The sequence below is a fragment of the Trichechus manatus genome, unplaced genomic scaffold, assembly GCF_000243295.1.
Source record: "Trichechus manatus latirostris isolate Lorelei unplaced genomic scaffold, TriManLat1.0 scaffold00048, whole genome shotgun sequence".
NCBI classification, from domain to species: domain Eukaryota; kingdom Metazoa; phylum Chordata; class Mammalia; order Sirenia; family Trichechidae; genus Trichechus; species Trichechus manatus.
Genome location: NW_004443984.1, coordinates 8044776 through 8056912, shown reverse-complemented (window position 1 = coordinate 8056912; position 12137 = coordinate 8044776). Strand labels below are relative to the sequence as shown.

The 12137-nt window shown below is 38.7% G+C and overlaps 1 protein-coding gene across 9 annotated transcripts in view; it reads right to left on the bottom strand.

The window, feature by feature from the left end:
- USP48 (ubiquitin specific peptidase 48) overlaps positions 1 to 12137 on the bottom strand; it is a 106223-nt gene that overhangs the window by 79815 nt on the left and 14271 nt on the right. For 7 of the 9 annotated variants that reach the window (XM_023732123.1, XM_023732124.1, XM_004377153.3 and 4 more), the window contains exons 2-4: positions 5515 to 5635; positions 3787 to 3943; positions 1026 to 1153 (exon numbers count right to left, since the gene is read on the bottom strand). In XM_023732123.1, the coding sequence (XP_023587891.1) occupies positions 1026 to 1153; positions 3787 to 3817 (159 nt within the window). In that variant the 5' untranslated portion in view covers positions 3818 to 3943; positions 5515 to 5635. Of the gene's footprint in view, positions 1 to 1025; positions 3944 to 5514; positions 5636 to 12137 lie in introns of those variants that run through there. The other 2 variants (XM_023732122.1, XM_023732121.1) reach the window with 2 other exon arrangements.

Below are 12137 nucleotides of genomic sequence, written 5' to 3'. Positions count from 1 at the left end.
TGGGATTGTTAACCAATGTCATAAAACAATATGTGTACTACTGTTTCATGAGAAACTATTTGTTCTGTAAGCCTTCACCTGAAGTACAATTAAAAAAAAAAAAAAAATCTGAAGCTGTTGTTTCTCTACGTATCCTCCGTCTAGGTCTAGACACTTCTGATGGCGGTGTCTTCATCTCTCCAACCATTCCCCAAAGAATTCTGAGCTCTTCAATTTATACCATGTCAAAACAGCAGTTTTGGCATCCTCACGGGACTCAAATCATGTTCCTTTTAAATGTTCAGTTCTGGGAACAAAAAGAAGTCTAAAGGGGCAAGATCAAGCTGTAGAGTGGATGGAGTAAGGTTTCCCAATGAAATTCTCGTAAGACAGCCCTTGCTACTCTCCAAGAATGAGCGGATGTGTTGTCGTGATGGAAAAAAAAATTCTTCGGGCCCACTTTCCCGGCCTTTTTCTCACCAATGCAGTTTTAAATTTTCTTAAAATTTCTTCATAATAAGCCCCTATGGCCATTCTGTGTCCTTTGAGAAAATCTATCAAGATTATCCCTTTGGAATCCCAAAAGATAGTCGCCATAACTTTCTAAGCGGTCTTCCCTCTCTTGGCTCATCTTTGAGGTCTTCCAGACCTTCCTTGAAAAGCTTGATCCATCTAAAAACTGTTATTTTATGTGAAGCAGCATTCCCATAAATTTGTTGCAAAGCTTCAATGATTTGGGAAGATGTCCACTTGAGTTTTGTTAAAAATTTGGTATTACCCCGACTTTAAAATCGTTTTTTCCATGGCACAAAAAGTATCCTTTCTTTGGAGGCACCCTAACAAGACTAAGACAAGTGTTTTACTCAAAGAACTTGTCTGCAGTCATCCGCTGATCTCAGAGACACGTTTAAACACGTTTTGTTTGGAATAAACCCATGCATGTATGAACTGGAGCCCTAGTAGCAATATTTTTTGACTTATCCTTATATAAACATTATAAATGCTTGGGTACTTTTTAATATTTAAAAAAGAAAAAAGCCTCTTACCTGCTGTTGCCCTGTGTCCAATCCCAAGGCTTTAACAAATCCTGACGGGTCAATGTAGCGCCTATTACTGTTTTGCAACAAGGCAAACAAGTACTGGAGATGCTCGCAAATTGTCTGAGGCTCGTAATCTATTAGAAAAGAACAAAACATGTAAAATGCCACATCCTCTTTACGTGAGAACATAATGAAACACCCTTACATCCAAGCTATATTAGTAATTCACTGTAGTTTTAAAACTTTGAAAGGACACAAATTAGCAATCACATGTCTTGGAAGTAATGAGGCAGCCACGGCTGTCTACATTCACCTCCCTAAAGGCCAAGAGGCTGTACATTCATCACAGCAACAACAGCAATCATGACTACAGTTTCTAGAGTGTCAAATCACACATTCATTCCAGTAATAAAAATCATATCATACTATACTTACCATTATCGTAAGACGGCCAAATACTTTAATGTAATCTCTTTAATGCGTACTTCCCACATCTAATAGAGCAAGGGACAGGAATCTCAAGCATAGCAATTCACACTTGAGTGAAGAATACAATGAAGTACTGTTAAAAATCCTAGAATTTTAGAGTTGCAAGTTTTAGTTGGGGGGAAGGATATGCAAATCAAAAGTGAGCTCTCAAAGGCCCTAAGAGACCTGAGTTAGTAGTCTTATCTTCTGTACCGGTTATCAATTTATGGCCTCTCAGCTCCTAATCCACTGTTCTTTGTCTGCTCTGTGATAATGGAAATAAACTCTAAATACTTCTCCTTTGTCAGCTAGCACAAGGTCATTAGAAAGCACTGGAGGGACACTGGAAGAAGGAAGGGTTTTCTCTTGCAGGTTCAGTTGTCTCTCTCTTGCCATCCTGCAGGGTGCAGCTTTCTCCAGCGCTCCAGGTTCCAGCAGTTTCCCCAGCACTTCCTCTTGCAGCTTCACAGTGTAGAGCATGTCTTGAGGCACCTCCTAGTGAATGACCTCCCTGGCACACTATCAGGTGACTTTGCAGGAGGTCTGTCCCTGAGTCTTGGTATCTCCTGTGGACAGTTTCCAGCAAGTCCCACTTAGTGAGGCATCTCGGTGCCTTTTCGGCCATCCATTGAGCCATGGCAGTGTTCTCTCCAGAAAGGTCTGAATCTCAGGGCTGGCACTGGAGGTGCAGGTCTCTTCCTTGAGTGGTCTCTCTCTCAGCTGTGGAGGCCACTTCCTACATCTGCTATTCCTGTATTCATCAGAGTCCTCTTTCTAATTCCTCATTACTCTAATTTCTTGTTAATAATTCTTTATATTAAATTATCCCTCTTCAAATGACTGTAGTTACTGCCTCCTGACTGGATCCTGAATGAAATAACCTCTTACTACCAATCGTGACTCTGAGCAAATCAGTATTTCATTTGTAAAATAAAGGTAAAATCTTACTTCCTGGGGTACAGGGGCTTTGTAGGCTGTTAAAAGCTACTCAAGTAAGTCTGCATCTATTCCAGCTCTCTCATTTTTAGAATACGTTATAGTAAGATCTTAAATAACTTGTACTCTGCTGGTTTTCCTATGTGTAAAATAGTGAGTGACTGAGCTACAAGTAGAACTCAGATCCTACAACCCTCTCCACTATACTGCACTGCACCTAATACAATTAGCATCAGAAGTATACTCGAATCTGTTTAAAGAAAGACTCCAAGGGGGGAAGGGGGGAAGAAGTCAAGAGAAAACAAAAAAGAAGTGTGCACTCTTGTCAGAGAATATGGTAAAGACTGTGGTTAAATATAAAAATCCGTATGTTTAGGAAACAAACAAATATTGCTTAGATACACATTAAAGCTACAATACCCAAATAAGGCCACAGTACATAATTTTATAAAGTAGAAATTTAGTTTTTACTTGTTATTTTGCTGTCTTCTCATTAATAAATTTATACTTTAGCAAAACAATGCTAAAAATTATGGAGCTTAAGAGTTTTTTCTCTCCTGGAGCCAAAGACATGAGCCACAGGTCCGTATCAGATCATATAAAAAAGACAGCACAAAGTTTACAGGTGGGAGCTGCAGTCAAAAGTTGCAGGTTTGGCACTCCCAGACCTATATAATCTTAAGACACCCATTCTTTCTATCTCCCTCTCAGCTTTGAGAAGAAGGGAGAAAGATCTGGTTCATTCTAAGAAAGCTCCATCACAAAGAGGAACTTTCTAAATACAAGGTAGTATCATTCAGCAATAACAATCCACAAACTGTGCTGAAACAAACTATTTAATTCCATTAGAAACAATTTCACAAACTGATTCTGTCTAAATTTTCAATGAGTGTAGTAGCTAGCATATTAGTGGCTGATGTAGTCAACATTAGTAAATTAAACCTTAATTTTAGTAGCCTATTTGGGAATAAGGCCAAAAGACTGGGTTACACTGAAGTATTTATGAAGTCTCTCAAATCAAGCAAAAAAGTAACCTTTTATGCCTTATTGACCGACCTTTATCGATCACTAGAAATAAATCGATCCTAATCAAACTTACTGTTTACAGAAATCATAGCTGCAAACCATATAAAAATAATCAAATGTGCTTCCCTCATTTGAATATTAGCCATTTTGGCGCATAAATGATAAATATACAAGGAAAACTATCTTGAATAATGACTATATTTATAAAGGACTTAGCACCATGCCTGGCACATAGTAAGTACTCAACAGGTAGTTTCCTCCTATTTGGTGAGTTCAGAAGTGATCTAGCTGGCAATATACTGAGAAGTGAATCCTCACCCCACCCATCTCCACTAACCTTTTTCTTCTTGGATGCCATCCCCCATCATGTAGTCACTACAAGTACTTGGACATAAGTATAGCGCCTGCCGAAGCTCCAAGTTGAGAAACCACACTTGAAGAAATGTGTTGACATAACAAGTGGCTCCAAGGTTAGTCAGGCCCACAAATGAGTTCTACAAAAAATACAAAATTTAAAATTATAAAATCAATTTCCCTTTAAACAAAATATCTATAGAAAGCCTTATTCTGAATTTTCCAGATTAAAAACATGTAAAGCTGTCTAGTGACACAACAGTTAAGTGCTTAACTGGTAACCAAAAGGTTGGCAGTTCAAGCCCACCCAGCCGCTCCACGGGAGAATACTTGCTAATGATTACAGCCTAGAAGACCCTACGGGGCAGTTCTATCCTGTCACATGGGGTGGCTTTGAGTGAAAAACTGACTCCACCGCACCCAACAACAACAAAGTTGTCCTAATCAGCATGGTTGTTATTGTTTGTTGCTGTTGAGTCAACTCCTAATGTATGCAGAGCAGAACTGCTCCATAGGGTTTTCAAGGCTGTGACCTTTCAGAAGCAGATGGCCAGGCCTATCCTCCAAGGTACCTCTCGGTGAGTTTGAACCGCCAACCTTTCAGCTAATAGTCAAGGACTTAAGTGCTTGTGCCACCCAGAGACTCCTAATTAACCTGCTATAAGCACCTTAAGCCTCTCTTGGCCAGAAGGAGACACAATTTTCATGAAAGCCTCATTTTGTGTTGCCTACAACGGGAACAGCTTCGAGTCCCTGGGTGGTACAAACAGTTAAACGTTCGGCTACTAACCAAAGGGTTGGACGTTCGAGTCTACCCAGAGACACCCTGGAAGAAAGGCCTGGCGATCTACTTCTAAAAAAATCAGCCACTGAAAATCACATGGAGCACAGTTCTACTCTGACACACTTGAGGATGCCATGAGTAGGAGTTAACTTGACAGCAACTGGTTACAGGAATAGCTAACGACAGCATAAATGCTCATCTCTAGTATGTCTTCTTCCCCAGCCATTTGAATAAAAAATTAGAATGGTGGACTCTATGAAAGATCAGTTTTGAACATGTGTATATAGGTTTTTCATTTGCCATATTCCTAAACTGCAAGTACTCAGAAGAATAATGAAATAGAACTTCTAGAAAAGTTCCTTTTCATCCTACAGATCTGGGTTGTAACTTTTTCCAAAAATAAGGTTGAGAATTCCTAAACTTACAAAGAATAATATACCTTTTAAGAGACAAGATATCTTAAGAGAAAAGAAACAGCAACATAGCTAACTATTCTGTGAATTCAGGTTTTATGGTTAGAAAATACTAATGTGCATTTTAAAAATTAAAACTACTTGTTATATGTATATTATAATATATAAAATACAAGCTCTAGAAAGCAAAGTAATGTATCATCATGGGAGTGTGTTTCCATGAACTACCATCTCCTTCAAAGAGACTTTAAGAGTTCAAAATAAAACATGCAATGATAAAGTAAACATAAAATCAGCATTTAAACTAAAATTACTATTTAAACGCTTACTGGATTACATAGCTACCTGTTTTAAATTATACCATTAAGGACTATTCCAATTCAAGTGGTTTAGGGTCTTAATTTCCACAACTTAGATTAAAGCTGTACAGGTAATCTGAAACCAATCATGGCTTCTGATCATGGGGGGTACCAAAGAACACCATATAGCAATCACTTAGAAAAGGATGGCTTACCTTTTTTCTCCTCTCACAGTTGGGATCATCGATGTTATGAAAACTATTTTCATCTATTTCTCCCAACCAAATATGCTCACCAATTCCAACCAAGCAATTCGGATTTCCTTTGCAGTTTCGCCTTAAAAAGAAAAAAAAGGATTATTATTGTTTCATTTAAAAATACTATAGTTCTATGACGAAAACTATTTAAAAAATCCCACTGACAAGTTATTTCTGACTTGTAGCAACCCCATGGGTTACTGAGTGGAACTACATTCCACGGGGCTTTCTTGAGTGTAATCCTTAAAGAAGCAGACTGCCAGGCCTTTCTTCCATGGTACCACTGGGTAGGTTCAACCTGCCAACCTTTAGGTTAGTAGACAAGCGCAAAGTGTTTGCGCCACCCAAGGGCCTCAGTTCATGACAAGGGACATTCAAACTAAAACTACACTGAGATATTATTTCTCATCTACAAGATTAGCAAAACTAAGAAAGTATAACAACATACTCAACTTGAGAGGCTATGGGAAAACAGGCATATTTCGCTAAAGGAAATGCAAATTGCTAGACTTCTACGGAGAGGAACTTGGCAATATCTGACAAACTACATATGTGGTTACCTTTTGACCTAGCAATCTCATTTCTAAGAATTTGTCCCAAAGATATGCCTCTAACAATAAAAACACACATGCACTAGGTTATTCATTGCACCACTGTTTGTGACCGCAAAATACTGCAAACAACCCAAACACCCAAACATAGGGATATGGTACATCCATATAATGGAATACGTGCAAATGTAAAGCAAAAATAAAAAATACACGAAGATCTCTATAAAATGATGTGAAGTAATTTCCAGGATATATTAAGTGAAAAAAGCACAGTAAAAAAGCATATCTATAGTATGTTATCTTTTGTGTAAGAAAGATGGGGAAATGAGAAAATATACATGTATCTGCTCATTTCAGCAAAAAGAAACACAGAAAGGATAAACCAAAGACTAACAAAATTGGTTCCCCACAATGCATGAATGTGAATAGGGTTTAAAAAAAGGAGGAGGGTGGCAACACTTTCTGAATATACCTTTTCAAAAACTGCTGGCTTTTAAGGCCAAGTTAATGTTTCTCTGTCGCATTCTCTCTCACATTCTCTCAGTCTCTCAGTCTCTCAGTCTCTCAGTCTCTCTCTCTCTCTCTCTCTCTCTCTCTCTCTCTCTCTCTCTCTCTCTCTCTCGTGCGCGCGCGCGCGCACACACGCACACGCACACACAAAATCAACAAGGATGATGGGGATTCTAAAATTCAATACAAACACAAATAAACCAAGCCTATTTCAGTCACATAACAAATCCACACTGAGGTGGGCAGGGAAACTAACCGGGGTAACTTTGGAACACAGGCATGAGCGAGATCATTTAGCAGTGTCCTCAGGCTAACAATATAAGGCACAAACGCTGAACTCTAATCAGTAGACTTCCTTTTTAGAGGCACGGGTTATCAATTCTGAAACTAATTTCTGTACCATCTACAATTGAACAAATAATATATTGGGGAAAAGGGAACCAAGTTTTGGAGAACACAGTTACAAATAAGGAAAGGAGGAAGAATAAAAGGAACCCTGTAATACTGACCAGGTATTACAGATGTAAGTCTGAATTCCTAAGTTTTAATCAATATATACAGGTAGGTAGCTTAGGGTTGTCAGATAAAATACAGGATAGTGCTTATTTGAATTTCAGATAAATGACATATTTCCACTAAAAAATTATGTTGTTTATCTGAAATTCACATTTAATTGGGTACCCTGCATTTTATTTGCTAAATCTGCCAACCCTAACTAGATAGCTTTTTTGCCAGCTGAGGCTTAAAAGCAGTAACACTAAAAGAACCCAGAGCTCCTTAGAGAAATGGCTGATTCCAAGGCTGGGGGGTGGGGGGGCAAGGAAAGTACAAGATGCGCCTGGAACATCTTATTGTGGCCAAAAAGTAAGGATGTATTCAAAGAATGATGGGGATATGTTAAAGGGACACAGAGTCAGCTTGAAGGGATGTCCACTGGCCAAATCTGGGGTAACTGAAGCATCAAAATAAGTAACGATGGAATTACAACCTACGAAATAAGAACCAAACCAAATCTGGCGGCACAATGGTTAAGCGCTCAGCTGCTAACTGAAAGGCCAATGGTTCAAACCCACCAGCTGTTCCACGGGAGAAAGATGTGGCAGTTGGCTTCAGCAAAAGATTTCAGCTTTGGAATGCCATATCACAACTCAGGGACTTTGGGCTGTATGGACATCTATTCATTACATGGCACCTGTCACCTGTCTTTGCTTCCAACTCTTCTACCCCAGAGATGAAATCGTAATACTAAAATGGTTGCTCTTTAAGAAAGTAAAGGGTAATCTTTAAATTTTCAACCAAAAATATCTCCCTGAAGTCTTCTTAAAACTACAGTTTAGCGGAACTAGTTAAAAAAAAAAAAAAAGGTCTGCCTTGAGCATTATGCTCTTTTAAGAACTATCTGTATGGATCAAATTGACAACAGCAACCCAAAAGATTAGACAGGAACCTCGGGGGGGGGGGCAATGAGTTTATGGCAACGGGGGAGGAACAACTTAGAAAAGGAGGATAAGAATGGCTGTACAACGTGAAGAATGTAATCAATGTCACTGAATTGTATGTGTAGAAACTGTTGAATTGGTGTATGTTTTGCTGTGTATATTCTCAACAGTAACAACAACAAAACAAATAAAATTAAAAAAAAAAAAAATTACAGCCTTGGAAACCCTATGGGGCAGTTCTACTCTGGGAGGGAGCCCTGGTGGTATAGTGGTTAAGCATTTGGCTGCTAACCAAAAGGTCAGAGGTTAGAACCCACCAGCCACTCCAAGGGAGAAAGATGTGGCAGTCTGCTTCTATAAAGATTTACAGCCTTGGGAACCCTATGGGGTAGTTGTACTCTGTCCTATAAGGTCACTATGAGTCAGAATCCACTCGATGGCAATGGGTTTGTTTGTCTGTTTGTTTAAATAAAGAACATATGAGTTCAAGGTGAGATGGATGAATGGATGGAAGAGAATCTCTTCCTTGTAACAACTAGGGAATGACAGAATTAGAAAATCACCATTTGGCATCCAACAGGCAAGAGCCATCAACTGATGCCAGGGGAGGCAAGAGCAACGAGTAACAGAACATTTACATAGTCTCAAAGTAGCTCTCTAAAAGTTATTTATTAATTACAAAGGGAAATAAAGTAACTTTCAGTGCGAAAACTGGCAGATACCACCTTAACCAGATGATCAAAGACAGCAATGGTAGCATGTACCTTGGGATATGAGGCACTGAGAACACAGCATCACTTCTGTGGTTTCCTGCCAAAAGTGCATAACTTAAATCTAATCATCAGGAAATACCAGACAAACCCAACTTAAGGAACTTTCCACAAAAATAAGTGCCCTGTAGTTTTCAAAAATGTCAATGTCATGAAATACAAAGAAAGATTCAGTAACTGTTAAAAGAGAGTAAAGAGACAGGACGACTGAATGGATTTTCTTTTGCTATGAAGGACATTATTAGGACAATATGATCTAGTATTTCTGAAGGTTACTGTCAGCAGCAGACACTTAGAAACATCAAAAATCATCAATAGAGGACTGATGAAATAAATTATAATGTAACCAAACAACGGAAACTATAGCAATCATTAAAAAAAAAAAAAAGACGGAGAAAGCTTTTTACATTGTGATATACAACAATATCATTAGTTGAATCAAGGTACAAAACCTTATCATTTTTTGTTTAAAAAATGAGGTAATACACCTGTTTGTTTACATATGTACAAAAATAGCAATAGAAGGATCCAGTTTATAAAAGTGGAAATCACCATCTCTGATGAGGTTATCTAGGTACTTTCTAGCTGCAGGTCAAGGTAAAGGCTTTCTGTGCTCCACTTTCCCTTCTACACCTTTCCAACTTTAATCTATGGAATGTACTACATATATACAACAAAAATAAGTAAATAATTGTTTTAAAGTGCTGCTTGAACATACCGTCTTCCTGGCTTTTAAAAAACAAAAATGAAAACAAGTTTGACAAACTTAAGAGCAGTGTTTATCAGATTTACGTCAAAGCCAGGTTGGAAAAGTAACAACTCTAAAGAAATAAAAGTAGGATTAATCTAGTTGGGGGGAGGAGGGAGGGCGTTTAAAAGGAATTATTTTATGTCTATAACTCACCTCTAATAAGGGAGTTACAACGCTGAGATTGAAAAAAAAAAAAATCACTCTTTTTTTTCCCCCCACAAGAAATAATTACTCTTCTACCAAAAGAAGATACAAAGAAACAAAACACTGATTCAGAGACTGAGGAAAATAACCTAAAATCTTTCCCTGGATAGTGACAAGGATTTACTAGAAAGAATCTTTTAAAGGAAAAGAATTAGACCTAACAGAAATAGGACTACAAGGTTTTTGGGAGACAGTAGAAGATAGTATCAATAACTGGAGCAAAAATGTACCAGATGGCATCTACTTATTTTGTTAATTCTTTCAAATCTGCTTTCAAAGGTGTAATATCAAGTCTCTCATGTGTTCACCTCCTCCACTTGAACAAGAAGACTTTTTCACATGACTTATTAGCTGGGGAAAACACTCCTATGGGACAAACATACACATCATTCTCAGAAAATCGCTACAGTGAAACAATACAGATTTTAGCCTTCTGTTCCTGACAGCAAAATAATAGAGAAAATGAACAAAAAGGTAGTCTGTCCTTGCCCTCACTCCTCTCCCCCCAAAAAGCATGACACTCACAATTTGCCCCAAAGCTGGCTTCAAATGGCAAATAGAAATATACGATCTTTGGCCTAAACATTACAATAGGTTTCTTTAACACAGAATTTTGAAAAGACTTTCAATAGCTAATGTGAGAGGCTGGGGGCAATTTGCATTATTTGGCCCTAGAATGCTGGCATTGTTCTTTTTAGCACCTCTTCTTAAGTTATTAACTGCTGACTAGGTTGCCTGCAAGTCGACTCCGACTCATACTAACCCTATGGGGCAGAGTAGAACTGCCTCATAGGATTTCCAAGGAGCGGCTGGTGGATTCAAACTGCTAACCTTTTGGTTAGCAGCCATGGCTCTTAACCACTGCACCACCAGGGCTCCAAGTATTATTGAACAAGTGTTCAATCAGCTAGAACACCATCATGGGAAGCCGCTGTGATGCAGGCCTGGGCAGCGTCAATCTCATGCAGAACCTATGGCTTCTGGGTCCCTACGTCCATACTTCAGGTGAGAACAAAAAAGCCAATGGTGGTGTTCTGCATTAAATGCAACTTAGGCTAACTGATTAAAGCTTTCCAAATTGTGGCTAAGCCTTTTGTACACGAGCCCTGTATTACAGGATTTTTTTTTTTCTATCTGTCGCGTCACTTGGAGATGTAAAGAATCTACTAAAGAAGCGTAAATCATAAAAGTATTTGTAATTATAAGCTATTATTTCCAAGTCAACCTAAGACCACAATATCATGCCATGTACACAGGGCTTTAGAGACTCTGGAGTGCCCCCTGTAGAAGAAAACCTCTTCAATTCATCACAATCTCCAATGCCAACTCCACTTTATCCCCATTAGGAGTAGGCCACAGATGTCACGTATCACTTATCATCATGTCTGTACTAATTTTCCTATAGTAAAAAAAATTTGTGCACTTCTTTCTATCAAAGTATAAAATGAAAGACAGATCAAGGAGCCTGAGTGTTCCAGAAATAAGAAATGGGGAACAAATGTTTGCATGGAAGAACATTTCTGTTTAATGTATAAATACCCTAGACAGTGTGACTCACTGAAATTACCTAAGTCTCCCTACCTCTAGGCCTTCTGGGGTCAAGAAGCTGTTTCTCAGTTCCTGTGGTTTTAGGAAGAGCGGCTGCAAAGCAACCTCAACCCAAACACAAAAACTTCATAGGATATTTCAGACAGGAACTGAAGGGGGAAAAAAATCAGGCCCTCTTCAGTGGCAGATAGGCTAAGCTGCAATGTTAGGCCAGAGACACCTCGGCAGCAGTATAAAGGATAGACCAAAGTTGACCAAGGTTGAAAAACAACAATCTTCCTAGTGGACGATGACGCCCTAAACCAATTCAGTGCAACAGCAATGGAGGAATTAGGGACTGATTAGGTGAGGTGGGCAAGAAAGGAAAAGAGAAGTCACTGCAGTTAAGTCAGCGCTTAGAGGGAAACCTGTAGCATTAAATGTTTATATAAGAAAAAAGAAAAAAAGTCCTCAAAACGCATTTACTCCTGTTTTCAGTTATCATAAATGCCAGGGAAACCAAATCATCAAATATCGACAGATTTATGTTTCTGTAGTAAATCACGGGCAGTAAAATGTATATATGGGATCCTGGTGGCACAGTGGTTAAGAGCTCAGGCTCCTAACCAAAGGTTGGCAGTGCAAATCCACCAGCCACTCCTTGGAAATCCTATGGGGCAATTCTACTCTGTCCTACAGAGTCACTATGAGTCGGAATTGACTCAACGGCAACGTGTAAAACAGTGGGAACTGGGTAGGTGATCACTAATATTTTCTAATATAATTTTTTGTTTTTAATTTGGATCCCCTTGGAAATTCATGTTTATAA